We start from the raw sequence: 15,541 nt of genomic DNA on the forward strand, positions 1-15,541 counted from the left end.
TCACCGTGCCGCAACCGCCTCCAACGCACGGTACTTGCTGATCGTCAACGAGTACGTGTTCGTAAACATGCCGCTGCTTTTGGAGACAATTGAACGGATTTTACCGCGGCAAGGGTTCATCCTCTGCAAACCGGTGCCGGACGTTCCGGCGCAAAATGGGACGTGCGATCCGGCGCAGCCCATCCTGCTGTCGATGGACGTTGCGCGCGGACTGACGGAGCAGTACGTCGTGCAGGATGGAAGGCGCTTATACCTGAATGATCGCGAGACGGAAGCATTTGTCCGCGATCAGATGGACGATGAAGGCCGGTTGACGTTCTTCTTTACTGCGCCGCTGCTTCGATTCGCCGCAAAGATGCCGCTTACGCAGCGAATCGAGCAGCTTTGGCTGTCGCTGATCGGGAATTATACGCCCGTGGAATACTAATCGCGTGCGTGCGTTTCTAGATTTCTATTCCAATATATTTGCGCAAGCAGTGAAGAGATGTGGTAAAAGATAAGATAAGTATTGTGTAGCAAATTAAAATAATTTAATTAAATTGCATTACCAAAAATATAAAATTTCGAGTAAAGATAAACGTCACGCGTTGGGCCAAATTTGCTCACGACTTTTTCCTCGTACCAACGCTACCACGAACAACACACAAGACAACAGAATTCCCGTAAGACATGTCACCGTTTTTCTTGCGTTGCGAATGACTTGTAACATTTTGGAGAGATTTTTATTAATTCTTTATATAGAATAAGGTTTGTGTTTTGTTGACTTGATGGACACGCCTTGGCGTCCGGGTGATACTAGCTTTTGAAGATAGTGTAACACGTTTTTCTTCTCAAATCCAACACACACACATACTTAACTCAATGGCGGGCTCAATGACGACGTGAAGTTGAAGGAGTGGTGGAGAGGGGAGGGGAGTGGTTGTGATAGGATCGGAAAGGGTTTTGTTGCAAATACAAATTTGTTTGCAGACGCGCTTATCCGCGGCGCATTGATTGCTGGACTGAAGGATGATGCATTACTGCGCACGGAATTTGAACACCGGAAATACGCCACCGCGATACGCACCGCCGCGTCGCTTGGCAACACTACACGAAATAGTTCGCTAGCTGTGTCATCTTGTCCTTGGGTGCTTTGTTCCTTCCCCGGCCTCCTTTGCCACCTCGGCCGCGAAAACCACGGCCCCGTCCGCCCCGTCCACCGGCATGGTTTCGGCGCATCTCGACCGCTTTGTGCTTCTCAACCTGCGGATTTGGAAAGAAATGTGGGTGCGCTGGTAAGGAGCAAAGGGAGCAGCAGCAGCATTGTGTCATCCCTTACCAGTGGCATAAATTCGGCGAAACAGAAAATGCAACCCTTCTTCTCCGTAACCTCGTCCTTGAATGGGGACTTTTCCTGTTTGTAGACTGCTGTGACAAGTTGGGCGCCACACTCTTCACACGATTCAGCTGAAAAAGGGTAACACAAAGTCGGTGTTTAATAACGTTTAAATGCACTCAACGCTTCCGTCATCCCTCCCCTACCTTCCACGGTTACTTTCACCGCATCGGCGAAACAGTTAACGATGACGTCACACAAACCGTTGCAAACCAGGCGCCACGTTTTCGGCGTCATCGTCGAGTCGAGCACCAGCACGCCCCGCTCGCACTCCATGCAGCTCGACACGCCCAGCAGCGACAGCGAGTGGGCGCAGGTCGGATGGGGACAGTTGTTGCAGCCCGAGTTCTTCACCATATCCCTGAACGGCGGATGGTTGTAGCAGTACGGGCAGAGCGGGTACGCCTTGCCCATCGCACCGTTCGTCCAGGCGACCAGCTCGAAATCGTCCAGCGGGCACTTGAGCTCGCGGTACACGCGGATCGAACCCTTCACCGGCAGCGTGTACGTTTCGTCGCATGTGGGGCAGTGGAGGCGGGCCGGTTTCGACTGTATGTACTTCATGTAGCGGCGGCACTTGCCGCAGCGCGACAGCGATTTGCCGGACGAGCTGAGCGACGAGAACGTCGACTCGAACAGTATGTCCATGTTGCTGATGTTTTGCACAAAGTACAGGAACTTGAGGCGGAATATTTCGACGGCGTGCTTCAGCACCAACCGATAGTCGGCGGAACCGTGCGCAATGAGATTCAGCTGCTGCTCGACGGCGGACCGCATCGTGGGCAGGACCAGCTCCGGATCAATCTGTCATGAAAACAGGGAGGGAGGAGTTGAGAAACAAAACAAATCAAAACCCACAGCTCACTAGATCGTCGCTAAGGCTACACTGTACACTGCCTTACCTTCTGATATCCGTGCACGAGCACAATGCCCAGGTTGGTCGGTGTGAGCGTACGGCCACTTCCGATCGCCACGTAGTTCCGCTGGCAGATGTTGTTGATGTGCACCGGGATCGAAGCGTCCGTACCGATGCCGTGCTTCTCCATCAGCGAGATCAGCTCGGACTCGGTCAGATAGTCCGGCGGGCCCGTTTGGCTCTCCACCAGCCGCACGTCGCTGATCTTCACCTTGTCGTTGACCGCGAACTGATGCACGAGCTCGTTCTTGCCGAACGCCTGCCACGTCATTACCTTGGTAAAGCCGGGATCGATCAGGGCGCTGGTGGTGGCGGTAAACAGTTCCCCCCCGATCCGGAACTTGGTCGTGTGCGTGCGGTACTTTAGATCGCGCGAAATCGTACCGAGAAAGTGGCGACAGATGTAGTCGTACACGCGCCAGCTGTCCCCGTCGAGCTCGTTGCGCGAGGCCAGCTTCATCGGCGTGATCGGTGGATGGTCGCCGGCGTCGTTACCCTTGCGCGGGTGCGTCATATCGCGGGCGATTGCCTTCGCCTCTTCGCCAAACTCCGACGAAGGTTGCAATAGTCGTACAACTCCACTGCACAATGAGAAGGAGCAAAGGGTGGATAGAGTTTAATGGGGAGAAAGGGACAATTTGGTGCTGCTGGACCTACTTTAGATCGAAGTTGGTTGGATACTGTGTGGTTTCTGTTCGAGGATAGCTGATGTAACCTCGGGTGTACAGTCTGTAAAGGGAGAAAAAAAAACGAACGTTAAGCTGGCATGATCAAATTGGATCGAATCGAATGGTTCGACTTACTTTTCAGCAATTTGCATCGCCGTATGGGGACCGATGCCCAAACCTGCACTGGCCGCACGCATCAGTTCGACGGTGTTCAGTGCTTGCGGACGTCCACGGACCTGCTCTTTCGAGCTAACAGCTTCAACGCTAACGACACGGAGGGATGGACATTGTAATGAAACTTTGCAACGCTCAACATCGCTTCCTTCCTACTTACATTGCTTCCTTCTGTTCTTTAACCTTATTCAGATATATACAAGCGATCTCCTTCTCGAACACGCGCACGCGGTGCCATTCCAGCTTGATCTCGGGACTTTCGCCCACCGACACCTGCACGTACCAGAACGTTTCCGGCTTGAACGTTTGAATTTCGTCGTGCCGCTGGACGCAAAACCCAAGCGTGGGCGTCTGGCACGGCCCGTACGAAATGAGCGACGCGTCCAGATCGGCATACTTGCCCTGGAAGAACTTGGTCTGGAAGCGGGTGAACGCGCAACCGATGCGCAGATCCAGCTCCTGCCGTGCGTCGACCGATTTCGCCTCGTTTTCGTTCGGGTGGATCAGATTGTCCATCGCGTACTTGATGTCCTTCTCGGTGATGGCGGAGAACTTGGCCCGGTACGTCACCCGGTTGGAATGCACATTGTGGATCGAGTCGGACACGGCCGCCATCACCTCGTAGCAAATGTTTTCGCCCTCCTTGTCGCAATCGAGCCACAGTATGAGGTAGTCGCAGCCGCGCGCCTCCTGGGCGAGAAAGTACGGCATGCGCAGGTTCGGGGTGGACTCCTTCTTCTCGGTCGGGCAGGCGAACAGTTCGGCCGGGTCGACGCGGTCCCACGAGTTGTACTTGCCGACGAACTCTAACCCCATGATGTGCCCGCACACGGACGTCATTTTGAAGCGCGTCGTTTCGCCCCGGAACTGGCCCACCCATTCGTGTACCGAGCATGCACTGTTCGAACCTGCGAAATTGGAGAACGGAGATTCGTGAGCACGATCGGCGGCTGCAACGCGGGCAGCGGCTGGCTGACACCGGGACACCGCCTGGGCGTACCTTTTCGCACCGAACACTTCCCGTTGCTCAGGATGCTCGCTAGCGAGGCTGCTAGCGATGGCTTTTCGGCCACCATTAGCGCAACCTTCATCGTGAAAGTGGGCTTGCGTGGGTTTCACGGGAAAGAGTACGCTCAACACCTGGTGCTGATTGGTGAATAAATAACTACAATATCTGAAAGCCGCTTATTTATTCGCAGCAAATACGCTTGCAGGGAAATATATACAAGTCCAAAGCGGCGTTTTCTCGTTTTTTCATTTTGACAAGTAGTTTGGCAGCTGCACTGCGGGCGCGTGCGCCGGTCATTTTGGATGACATTATACTGCGAGGACATTGTGCAATTTAACCCTCATAATTGCAACCCAAACATCATCTAGCAGAGATGCTCATCGCTGATTGAAAGGGCGCTGGTTGGTTGTTTGGCTTATATCAAGTTTAAGAATCTCTGCTTTATTAGGACCGGGTCTATGAAAATATTGCGGAAACATTTGTTGCCAAATCATAGGGACAAACTTTCAAACTCATGTTGCGGGATCATTTTTGTTGCAAGAGAAACAAATAGATTTGTTTCATATTCAAATCCACTAAACGACCACTAAACGGCTCAAGCTCTCAACCTAAAGGGAATCTAAAAAGACTTCGTTTAGGAGACGGTGAACGACTGATGCATTCTAAAAATAGCAACAAAAAAGCTGGTGGCGCCAACTGTAGGCGGGATAGCCACACAGTGGAGCTTTTCTCGCTTTGAGAGGTTTTCCTTCCCTCTGTACTATAATATTGTTTCGCATTGAAGTTATGCCACCGACAAACCGACGTGAAACTGGCGTTACAAAAGTGTCCCACACGAAAGTACTGTCATTTACCAGTGAGGCGATCACTTCTGTCAAAGTAAGCTCTGTTCACTGCTGCTTCGATGTAAACAACTTTTCTAAATACAAATTGCGAAGGAAGTGTGAGGCAAGATTTTGTGAGAATTTTTGGACAAAACACCCAGGAAAATCATTTTATAAGTTTCCAAATCAATGCAAAAGATGTGAGAAGTACATAAAACAATACGCATTGGAATTTGCGAAGAAAAACAAAAAGGGGATTTAGCAGTTTCTTCTCTGTGTCAGTGTAGTAAGCGAATCATTATAGAGATGGCGCTAGTGTTTAACGTATTTTCATTTGAAATCAGGAGACAACTTTTGAAGCTCATTTTGTTCGAAGTGTCACGTCGGTTTGTCGGTGGTTATGCTTCGCTAGAACTAGAACGGCGATACGATTGTTTAAATACTAAACTCCAATGTACACTGTCAGAACTGAAGTAAGTGAGATTTGAGTAATGGTCGATGATGTTGATACCCTTGTAGCTGACCACACGACCATTCTTATTGATTTTAGCTTGGAAAGTCAGAAGGGTTTATATGCCATGATTACATGAAGCTTGGCTAAACACATTGCAAGAAAAGGGCAGCAAATAATGAGTTATGAAACGCCATCTATTGAGCAAACCTGTGAAGTTATGCAGCTTTAGTTTTTTTCGGTAGATATTCAATTTTCCAGTCGTTTAAGCATATTCTGTGGCGCTTAGGTTATTTCCGAAGCGCCACAGATTAAGCTTAAACGACTGGAAAATTGAATATCCATAGAAAAAAAAAATGAAAGCTCCACAGCTTCATTGGTTTGATCAATAGATGGCGTATTACAACTCATCATTATATTGCTATCCTTTTCTTGCAATGTGTTTCGACAAGTTTCATCTTATCATGACCCAAGTAGCACAATCTTGTTAAGAAACCGTTAAAAGTATGCCTAAAAGTATTACTTTTAGCTTTCCATACAGCAGTAATTCCAGGGCTTAAAACACTGCGTAACGCTCTCCTGGCTTCGTCAATGTTTCGTTAAAATTTAAAATTTAACCGGTATTTTTAACGAAAAGGATCAAAATTAACGAAAAAATCGACAAGGATGGCAATAGGTTTCTTTTCGTTTTAGTCATCATGTATCTATTTCTTCGTTGAGCTATCGTTTTCATTTTTTTATGAATTAAATTAATGTAATTTGTATTTTTTATATTAATTATCCACTATATTGGTTGGATCCTACGGCGGGACATTTGTCGCTATCGTCCCGCAAATGATCCGGCGCGGTGAAGACATCCCGATGGAACTGCTTAACTTCGGTGCGTAAACGAGGGCTACAGCGCGGGGCGTCACGGTGCGGCCTCATTGTACGCGGCATTTCCATGCCATCTGCTGATAAGGCCTGTGTCGTACTGGACGGCCAGTGTTTCACGATCTAGTGCACCTTGCTGTTTTCATACAACCGACTGAGATCCGTCTCCTGTCCGGATGGTTGTTGTTGTTACTGTCTCCGTAGGCGTCGTTCGATTTCAGTGCCCAAACGGATGCCTTTTGCGGGAAGAATTCTTCTCGTGCACCATATTTACCGAGGTGCACCATCATTCCACAGCCGCCGCCACCAAACGCTTGCGTGCTCTTGCGCCGCAGGTTCATCAGTATCGCACTAGAGAGCGAGGCTATCCCGGTGGCTGTAGGCGGCCGTCGTACAGCTGTTGACCACCGTCGAGATTATGGAAATGTGGGACAAGGGGCGCATGTTTTGTTGCGGCTAGTGCAGTGCTGACGGTAGTGCACGACCGCGAGGCAGGAACAATATTGGACGGCGTCATTCTCTGTATTTGATGGAGCGGGCGGAACTCTACCACCGAGTTTAAATGCTGCGAGAAATATAAAAAATATAGTTAATGCGATGATAATGGTGATAAAGATACACTAACCTGTTGTACAAGCTTGATAATACACAAATTACAAGCTGTAAAATTTGCGGCTGCTTGCTTTTCTTGTCGCCTTTCATCACACACGAAGCTTGACGAACTTTTTGACATTATGAATGGCGGCGCAGCACATACAGTATGTCTCAAAAAGTATCTTCATCAAGAGCAAATTCATTAAATCAAATAATTTAATGATTTTAAATATAATATATTTTTAGTTTGGAAAATGGTATGCGATGTGTTAATACGTCGAAAATCTCCATCAAAATTAAACAAAATATTTATTCTATTTTCTTTTTAATTGTCATATCAAATGAAGATAAACTGAAATCAAATATTAAACATGTGATTAAAATAATGAAATGTTTTGCAATTAAAATCAGAGTGCTTAATTAAATAAATATTAAAAATAAAATGGTTTTTAAACCCTGCTTAAACTACATAGAAACTACATAGTGTTGACAAAATTTGAATAACACTGTCAGTTATATTGGTCTGAGTCAAAAATAACAAGGTACGGAACATGTCGTTATGCTGTAACGCAAGCAAATGTCATATTCCCTTAAGAAACTCTATTTGATTTTTAACGGCTTTAAGAAACTGTTAATAATCAAATAGAGTTTCTTCAGGCTACTTGGGGACCTATATAGCCTTATAACTTTCTGAGCAAAAATCTATATAAATGGTCGTGTGGTCAGATACGTGGGTATCAACACCAACGACCATTACTCAAATCTCATTTGCTTCAGTGCTGGTGGTTTCCGTAGGAGTTTAGTATTTAAACAATCGTCTCGCCGTTTTAGTTCTAGCGATGCATAACTTCAATGCGAAACCATACAACAGTACAGAGGAAATGAGAAAGCTCTCCTCCAAGCGATGAAGCTCAACTGGTTGGGGTATATCCCACCAACAGAGAGCGCCACCAGCTTTTTCGCTATTTTTAGAATGCATGAGTCGTTTGCCGTCTGCTAAACGAAGTCTTTCTATATTCCGTTTAGGTAGAGTGCTTGAGTCGTTTAGAAGCCGTTTAGTGGTCGTTTAGTGGATTTGTGGCACTTGGGTTGTTGGAGGAACATTTTTAGGTCGAAAATACACGGACCGGAATGTCGCGGCCGCGGAATTCCGCTTGCTGAAAAATGTATGGATATGACAGTTCGGGAGGTTTGCCGTTGACACTTTGTATATTGGTTTCAAGGTGTATGGATATTAGGAGGTGAAGTGCTTCAGAGCAAATTGACATTTCACGACTTGACATAACAATACTGGATGCTCCGGTATTAAAATCGGGGAGGGCTGGAGGGGGGTATAGAAAATTGTATGCGATTTGACATAACAATACTCAATGATGGCGCCCGGAAAACGCGCTAACGATTCACCTCCTTAATAAACACACCTTGATTGGTTTGACAGCAGGCGGAATTTCGCGGCCGCGAAATTCCGGTCCGTTTATTTTCAGCCTTAGACGTGTTTGCATACTGAAAGGGATAAAAATAATTTCAACTTAATTATAAAATATTTTTGCGTGGACATACGTGCACAATTTTAAACAAATAGATAAATATGGAAATGTTGCCAATGAACAAATGTTGCCAAAACAAGTTCATAGACTCAGGACTGAGGAGACCAATATTTGCCTATTATACTGTTGATTAAAATTCATATAGGCAATATCAGCTAAATAATTTCAGCAGCAAACGGTTTTATCTTTAATTGAAATCAAAAAGAAAATTTTGGAAAATTTTTAGCACGACTAGATATTGCAGTGAACGTAGAAATAGAAATTCTATCCTACAAATAAGGACATGTCGATAAAAAGAGAATCATTTATGATGTGCTGGCTGAAATATTTCAATTGCCTTGAATGAAAATTATAAGCTTCCAAAGCAATAGCTCTGTAAAATAAACTAAATTGTAAGACGTCGCAAGATTTCGTGTTCAGAAACAGTCCGCAAATTTCCACTCGAATTCCGGTTAACACACAACAAACTTAAAACATTTTGTTTTTCGATGAAATTTAACACGAAACCGAACGAAACCAATTCCAATTGAAACATTCATCATCAGTCGTCATTTAATCGTCATTTAAGCAGCGTGACAATTAAATAACAAACGGAGAAAAAAATGGTAGCAGGGTTAGCCGGCCGGTCCAAAGTGTATTGGTGTGCGTGTGTACGAGCCCTGCGGCTCGAACGAAATCCATCAGCATTGTTTTGCACATTTATTACGCTGTGGTGTGTGCGGCATCTCTGATTAGTAGTGCTACTATTCGTTTGCATTCACATTTCCGCCGCGATCGTTAAAGCTCTGCTGATCTTTTTGCCCTCCGTACGATCATTAAAAGCCTAGCAAGGAGCGAGTGAGTGTTTTTGCTTCTTTTACATTAACATTCATCTCCATTTGGTTCCGCAAGCAGCAGATTCGTTCATTCCACTCCTATCAGACAGCGTACAGTGGGCAGATAAAGGGAGTGTTTTGTTGATTGATAAGTGTAAAATTTGTGTCCATTTGTTTCGCTAGCAATGTATCGTGCAGTGAAGCTGTCCAGCGCTTTCCGTGCACTGTCCGCACATTGCCGGAATTACTCGGTGCCGGCACCAAAGTCTTCTCCCGAGATCCTCTACACCGGGGTAAGTGACCTCTGTGCCGAGATGTGACATTCCGGGCTCGAGGTTAGGTGGTCGCGCCTGCTACAATGCTCCTCCTTATCGGCAGATCTTTATCAACAATGAGTGGCACAAAAGCTCGACCGGAAAGACCTTCCCCACAGTCAACCCGTCCAACGAGAAGGTGACCGCGGAGATCCAGCAGGGCACGAAAGCGGACATCGATCAGGCGGTAGTAGCGGCCAGAGATGCGTTCAAGTGAGTCTGTCTTTTTTGCCGAGTCATGCTAGTCAGTATTTCACTGTATTGGTGTGTGTTTTTTTAGACTCGGATCACCCTGGCGCCGGATGGATGCATCGAAGCGAGGTCAACTGCTGTACCGGCTGGCGGATTTGATGGAGCGCGATCGGGTGTACTTAGCGGTCGGTATCAGAAGGCAGCGATAAGTTTATCTCTTGTTGCACTTGCTACAATATCGCTGCTGTTGCTTCTCGTTCCGCAGAGCTTGGAAACGCTGGACAATGGCAAACCGTACTTCATGTCGTACAACGTGGACGTGCCGATGGCGATCAGCAACCTGCGCTACTATGCCGGCTGGGCGGACAAGAACCACGGCAAGGTGATACCGATGGACGGCGAGTTCTTCGTCTACACCCGTCACGAACCGGTCGGCGTTTGCGGCCAGATCATCCCGTGGAACTTCCCGATCCTGATGGCGGCGTGGAAGTTCGGTCCGGCACTGGCCACCGGCAACACCATCATCCTGAAGCCGGCCGAACAGACCAGCCTGACCGCGCTGTACATGGCGCAGCTCACGAAGGAGGCCGGCTTCCCGCCCGGCGTGGTGAACGTGGTGCCCGGCTACGGTGATGCCGGTGCCGCCCTGGTCGACCATCCGGACGTCGACAAGGTGGCGTTTACCGGCTCGACCGAGGTGGGCAAAAAGATCCAGCAGGGCTCGGGGCTGAGCAATCTGAAGCGCACCACGCTCGAGCTCGGCGGCAAAAGCCCGAACATCATCCTGTCCGATGCGGACATGAAGCACGCGGTAGAAACGTCCCACTTCGGGCTGTTCTTTAACATGGGCCAGTGCTGCTGTGCCGGGTCGCGCACCTTCATCGAGGACAAAATCTACGACGAGTTTGTGGAGCGGAGCGCGGAGCGGGCGAAGAAGCGCACCGTCGGCAACCCGTTCGATCTGACCACCGAGCACGGTCCGCAGGTGGATCGGGCCCAGTACGACAAGATACTGGGGCTGATCGATACGGGCAAGCAGCAGGGCGCCCGGTTGGTGGCGGGCGGCAGCAAGGTACCGGACCTGCCCGGCTACTTCATCCAGCCGACCGTGTTCGCCGACGTGCAGGACGACATGACGATCGCGCAGGAGGAAATCTTCGGCCCGGTGCAGCAGCTGATACGCTTCAAGTCGCTCGACGAGGTGATCGAGCGGGCGAACAAAACCGACTACGGGCTGGCGGCGGCCGTCTTCTCCAAGGACATCGACAAGGTGAACTATCTGGTGCAGGGGCTGCGGGCCGGCACCGTCTGGGTCAACACGTACAACGTGCTGTCGGCGCAGGCCCCGTTCGGTGGGTACAAAATGTCGGGCCACGGGCGCGAGAACGGTGAGTATGGGCTGCAGGCGTACACGGAGGTGAAGAGCGTCATTACCCGCATTCCGGTGAAGAATTCGTAAGCGCGCGGGCGAAGTGTGGGCTGTTGGAAACCAAACACACATCAAAAACAGGCCGTTATTCAAAACGGCACAAACAATTTAATTGTTTCCTAACGTTAAGATCCAAAAACGCATCACCCAGCCTCTTTTTTGGAGGAGGTATTTTTTTAAACAATAAATATTAAAATCGTGCAAAAAAACAAACTATTAATACACCACTGCAAACACACACACATTGTACAAAAACAGACAACATTGCATTTATTTGTTCGGTTTGAAGTTTGCGTTGCTTTGCTTTTTACACATAAATCAATCTAAAGCCGTTTCTGCGCCGCTTTTGCGCGTTTTCGGGCGTTAGGTTTCGCTTTGTTTGTAGTGCTGCTGCTGCTGCTGCTGTGCAGATTTGGGCTCTTTCTTTTCTTTTTACGTATTTGTTTGCGACATCCCTTAAACGCTAGGCTCATCCAGTTACGAAACAATCGACAAAAAACAATCGACAATCGTTAATATTAGTAACATCTTCTCCTCTGTCGTCCCTCGCGCTTCCCTCCATAAAATATGTGCCATAATGTATATTGAAACAGCGAGCGGGAACCCACTCTGTGCCTCCCCCTCTCCCCTTTCTAAGGGTCCTTTCCTTTAACAATCAGCCCCGTTTGCCCCATTATAACCTACGATCTGTAACAGAGTAAATTCGATTCGTACGTAAGCAATAATTTGATAAATTTTCGTCCTTCCGGTCGCATCTGCCCCTTTCCCTTTTGCTATTTTTAAATAAAGTTTTGGCGGCAGAACAATCGTTTATATAAAATTCGAAATGCCTCCTGCTCTCCTCCACGCCCCAATGTCCCTAAGCGTGCGTTCGTCGCACGTGCGTTGCTTCTCCCCGTCACGTTTTTGTTGCGCTGCCCTGATATAGCAATGTGTTGGTTTCTTTTGTGCGTGTGTGTTGTGCTCCTCCATTGACTCCTCTCTTCAACACACCTCCACCGCTCTGCAGCGTTAGTCATTTGGGGAGGGTGTGTGTGTGGTAAAGCTTTACTAGTTTCGTATAGTCTCATGGATCGGTGTACTACTTCGGGCGTGTTCCGCCAGCCGCCATCACACGCTGGTTCTGTAACGTGAAGAGAAACGTGATCAGAATTAAGCTTCGAGTAAGCAGCTGAAAGTGAATCGGCAAGATTGGAATTGAAGAAACGAATGAAAATTAAAGTAATTTATAGAAAAAAAAATGAAACAAAAAACGGTAAAATGGGAATACGTACAAGGAAGGACACTAAAACCAAAATCGGAACTAAAATACACACACAAACAAGGACACACACACACACAGACACAGGGAGGCAACACAACTAGTCGGAAATATCGAACACAACTGACTCGGGCGGGGCCGGCTCCGGTGCGGACGGGTTGGTGTGTTTTTGTACTAAAAAGCAGCGGCTAAACCAGCCGCACCGGAAACCGTTCGCGTTGCCGCCGGCCATACCACCGTTGGCGGTGTGATGGTTGTTGCTGCTGGCGGCCCCGGCCAGCAGATTGTTGCTGGCGGCGTTTCTGCTGCTATTATTGTTGTTGTTGTTGTTATTGTTGGTGTTGGGGGTGCTGCAATGATATGGCAATCGAAAGTGAGGTGAATAAAAAGAACAGGGCTGACGACCCTGTGGCCGGCACACGCTTACCGTTGCGGTTCGCCTGCGTGCGGTGTCTCGTTGATCGGGGCGGTTGGATAGCCGGCGGAAAACAGGGACTGGCGCCGGATCGCCCAATCGTGGTGCCCACGGAGCGACAGGTACACGCTGATGCTTTTCATCAGTGCCGTCCGTACCTTTGGGGGAGGGGGGGGGGGGGGGTGGGGGATTAGTGTGATTTAAATTGAAAATAAACCAAATTCTGCGCTGCAATAAAACGAGCGCTTTCCGGTACCAACACATACCTCCCCGTTCAGGAAGCAGTACAGCAGCGCGATGAAGAATCCCTGGAAGGAGCTGAGAAAGTGCGTCACGTACGACCAGATGGCAAACTCGAGGGCCGTCTTGTCGAGCGGTGCCTGCGTCATGTTCAGTATGTTGGTGATGCCGAGCAGCGGCACGAGGACGACCGCCGCCCGGACCGCTTTCCGGACCTGCTCCACGTCGCTGGTGTGGCTTTGGCGCAGCTTCACGATCAGCACTCGTATAATGTTGAGTAGAAATATGAAATTTAACTGCAAGCAAAACCGCACGATAAACGCTCACTTAGTGGGTTAATTAATGAATCAACGCGCAAACACTTACCACGACAGCTGCTAGTCTTGGACCTTCCAAAATCCAGTAATAAGGCGTCAAGTTGTATCCCCACCAGCATCTGCGTAGAGGAAAAAAATAAAAAACAAAACTGTAGAAATTGTCCTTTCGGAAGCTACTTCATCATCGCACCAACCCACTTACTTCTGCTGCCGGATGTACTGCGCGGTTATGATGGCCCAGATGACGGTCAGTATGAGTGGGCCGCCCCAGCCGACGATCGCGTAAAGCTTGTGGGGAAATCTTCCCTGGAATACTGTCACCGTCACTACGTTGTGTAAATATAGTCCCTCTATAAACATCCACATAAACATGCAGGTCCTGGCGTACTCCAGCAGCACGTACGACGCTTCGCACAGGAAAAGCTGCACGGAAGGAGAACAAAAAGGAAACAGTTAAGTTGTCGGATGTATCAATTCGAGATTTCAGGCTGCAACAGGACACAATATCTGTGTGTCTGTGTGTCTGTTTGAGTGTGGGTGGATTATGCTGTTTGATCTTTGCATTTTTTTGCCTCCCTGCCCACTGAAGCAGCACTCAAAGTCACACGGAATTTGCATAGCGCAAACACAAGAAGCGCAAAGCAGGCAGGAAGGCAGGGGGCAGGAGGCTATTCTGGACCAGCTAAAAGGGCATCTTTGGCTGGGGTTGGTGGCTGTGAGTGTTAGGGAAGAGGCCGGCATTGCAATGGACGATTGCACACGCGCCTCCACCGTCCATGCTCCAGTGTCTGCTGTGTGTTTAACCGGATTTGACCGGAAAGGATGGTGCAATTGTGCGGGGTCGATTGTACTTTAAATATTTGCCCAAAGTCAGTGTCAGCTGCCGTCGTCCCGTATTTGCTTACAGTGTTATCGATTCCTTGGCGGGAGCTTTCGTTGCCTTTCTTGCCACCGCTGCGTATGATCGCTTGGTCAATGTATACGGTCAGGCGGATCACCACCTGTATCACCATGGCAACGAACAGATTTTTGTGTATTCGCGTCCGGTTGTTGCGCAGACCGCTGGATGGGGGGCGTGAAAAAAAGGGGAAGAAACGAGAAAAAAAGAAAAACAAATTGAAACGATGAATAACCAATTCGTTGCAAGACAAATCGCTTTTCGTTCAGTCGGTGTTGCCGGGACGGGAGGGCAGAAGTCATGGTTCAGGAACATGTGGAGGCAACGTGTTAGTTTGGGAGTTTTTGGGTAGATTCAAATAAGTCGTGTCTTGAATCATTGATTGATACATTCCCTTGGTCCAGTTACTTATCCTACTTTTGTAAAGAGATTAATGAAGTTGTTAGATACACAGTCTCTTTAAGCTAATCTATAACTTTTATAACATGCCTCTCCAAAAATCATTTCGATGTATAAACAACATTTTCTTGAGACATTTATCAGTGCTTAGGCAATTCTATTTCCGAAAGATTGACTATTCATCGCATAATAATATCCATTTTGGCTAAAATCTCGGTATTTTTTGTAACTGAGGCGTGTATTGATACTCCTCCTTTGCAGATGTTGGCGTTGCCATACCGCTTTTTAATTTTACATAATTGCCATAATATACTAGACTTGATTTAAAATATATCTGACCTCCAGTAGGCCCTGATGCCATGGTAATTAAATATTTTCTGTCGGTCAGTTCACCACCGGTAGGCATTATCTGCAGATTTGCTAAAAAAAAAGTCAGCCGACGCGTAGTGTAACTTCTTCACTAACTCATATTAATCTGGTTCAGATGCATTGGAGTACATCGAAATGCATTGAAGAATTAGTTATCAACGTAATAACAACAGTGTTTTAACATATTGTGCTCAGAATTTAATTAAAACACGTATTTAATACTGCACCAATTCGCAGCAAGTTTTTTTTTAAACCTTGATTTTAATTCCGGACAGCCGAAATAAATTGTGATTAATTGCATAAAAATATGTTTTCAGAAAGTGATAATAACAAGAACAAAGATTCAGTGATAATAATAAAACAACGCTGTGTTTAATGCCTAGATGGCCATACGGGGAAGATCGTCGAATCGCGCTGCAGAGTTCGTCGATTCGATGCATCTACGAGTGCAAGAGAAACAG

General features: G+C 47.7%; 4 protein-coding genes across 5 annotated transcripts in view; 1 reads left to right on the forward strand and 3 right to left on the reverse strand.

Annotated features, from left to right (window-relative positions):
- Positions 1 to 696: 696 nt before the first annotated feature.
- On the reverse strand, positions 697 to 4,408 carry LOC120950901 (DNA topoisomerase 3-beta). Its single transcript, XM_040369319.2, has 8 exons — positions 4,134 to 4,408; positions 3,294 to 4,041; positions 3,095 to 3,223; positions 2,949 to 3,020; positions 2,278 to 2,872; positions 1,522 to 2,179; positions 1,319 to 1,446; positions 697 to 1,242 (listed from the first exon to the last, which is right to left on the reverse strand). The coding sequence occupies exons 1-8, from the start codon at positions 4,222 to 4,224 to the stop codon at positions 1,087 to 1,089; spliced, it is 2,577 nt and encodes an 858-aa protein (XP_040225253.1). The 5' UTR covers positions 4,225 to 4,408; the 3' UTR covers positions 697 to 1,086.
- Positions 4,409 to 6,187: 1,779 nt separating this feature from the next.
- LOC125908358 (uncharacterized) lies at positions 6,188 to 7,087 on the reverse strand. Its single transcript, XM_049611072.1, has 2 exons — positions 6,916 to 7,087; positions 6,188 to 6,855 (listed from the first exon to the last, which is right to left on the reverse strand). Exons 1-2 carry the CDS (start codon positions 7,021 to 7,023, stop codon positions 6,655 to 6,657), a joined length of 309 nt encoding a protein of 102 aa, XP_049467029.1. The 5' UTR covers positions 7,024 to 7,087; the 3' UTR covers positions 6,188 to 6,654.
- Positions 7,088 to 9,097: 2,010 nt separating this feature from the next.
- LOC120948220 (aldehyde dehydrogenase, mitochondrial) lies at positions 9,098 to 11,394 on the forward strand. Its single transcript, XM_040364336.2, has 5 exons — positions 9,098 to 9,268; positions 9,430 to 9,539; positions 9,625 to 9,773; positions 9,841 to 9,937; positions 10,018 to 11,394. The coding sequence occupies exons 2-5, from the start codon at positions 9,432 to 9,434 to the stop codon at positions 11,209 to 11,211; spliced, it is 1,548 nt and encodes a 515-aa protein (XP_040220270.2). The 5' UTR covers positions 9,098 to 9,268; positions 9,430 to 9,431; the 3' UTR covers positions 11,212 to 11,394.
- A 31-nt stretch (positions 11,395 to 11,425) lies between these two features.
- LOC120948219 (PDF receptor) overlaps positions 11,426 to 15,541 on the reverse strand; it is a 37,493-nt gene continuing 33,377 nt past the window's right edge. Inside the window, exons 8-14 of one of the 2 annotated variants that reach the window (XR_005750933.2) lie at positions 14,320 to 14,476; positions 13,617 to 13,837; positions 13,464 to 13,533; positions 13,124 to 13,393; positions 12,870 to 13,015; positions 12,456 to 12,792; positions 11,426 to 12,304 (exon numbers count right to left, since the gene is read on the reverse strand). Coding sequence is in view for 1 of the 2 variants with exons in the window: in XM_040364335.2 (XP_040220269.2) it covers positions 12,292 to 12,304; positions 12,571 to 12,792; positions 12,870 to 13,015; positions 13,124 to 13,393; positions 13,464 to 13,533; positions 13,617 to 13,837; positions 14,320 to 14,476 (1,099 nt within the window). In the remaining variant the exon portion in view is untranslated. The remainder of the gene's footprint in view (positions 12,305 to 12,455; positions 12,793 to 12,869; positions 13,016 to 13,123; positions 13,394 to 13,463; positions 13,534 to 13,616; positions 13,838 to 14,319; positions 14,477 to 15,541) is intronic. The other variant, XM_040364335.2, reaches the window with a different exon arrangement.

The sequence above is a fragment of the Anopheles coluzzii genome, chromosome 2, assembly GCF_943734685.1.
Source record: "Anopheles coluzzii chromosome 2, AcolN3, whole genome shotgun sequence".
Taxonomy (NCBI): domain Eukaryota; kingdom Metazoa; phylum Arthropoda; class Insecta; order Diptera; family Culicidae; genus Anopheles; species Anopheles coluzzii.

What these genes read in the sequence shown, in the direction of transcription:
- LOC120950901 (XM_040369319.2), bottom strand. Translation starts at nt 4,224, where the DNA reads ATGAAGGTTGCGCTAATGGTGGCCGAAAAGCCATCGCTAGCAGCCTCG. An exon ending in CCAACCAACTTCGATCTAAA is followed by an intron (nt 2,873 to 2,948) that starts GTAGGTCCAGCA and finishes CTCATTGTGCAG; the next exon opens with TGGAGTTGTACGACTATTGC. An exon ending in TCGTGCACGGATATCAGAAG is followed by an intron (nt 2,180 to 2,277) that starts GTAAGGCAGTGT and finishes TTTTCATGACAG; the next exon opens with ATTGATCCGGAGCTGGTCCT.
- LOC125908358 (XM_049611072.1), bottom strand. Translation starts at nt 7,023, where the DNA reads ATGTCAAAAAGTTCGTCAAGCTTCGTGTGTGATGAAAGGCGACAAGAA. An exon ending in TTATCAAGCTTGTACAACAG is followed by an intron (nt 6,856 to 6,915) that starts GTTAGTGTATCT and finishes TATTTCTCGCAG; the next exon opens with CATTTAAACTCGGTGGTAGA.
- LOC120948220 (XM_040364336.2), top strand. Translation starts at nt 9,432, where the DNA reads ATGTATCGTGCAGTGAAGCTGTCCAGCGCTTTCCGTGCACTGTCCGCA. An exon ending in GCGGCCAGAGATGCGTTCAA is followed by an intron (nt 9,774 to 9,840) that starts GTGAGTCTGTCT and finishes GTGTTTTTTTAG; the next exon opens with ACTCGGATCACCCTGGCGCC. An exon ending in GCGATCGGGTGTACTTAGCG is followed by an intron (nt 9,938 to 10,017) that starts GTCGGTATCAGA and finishes CTCGTTCCGCAG; the next exon opens with AGCTTGGAAACGCTGGACAA.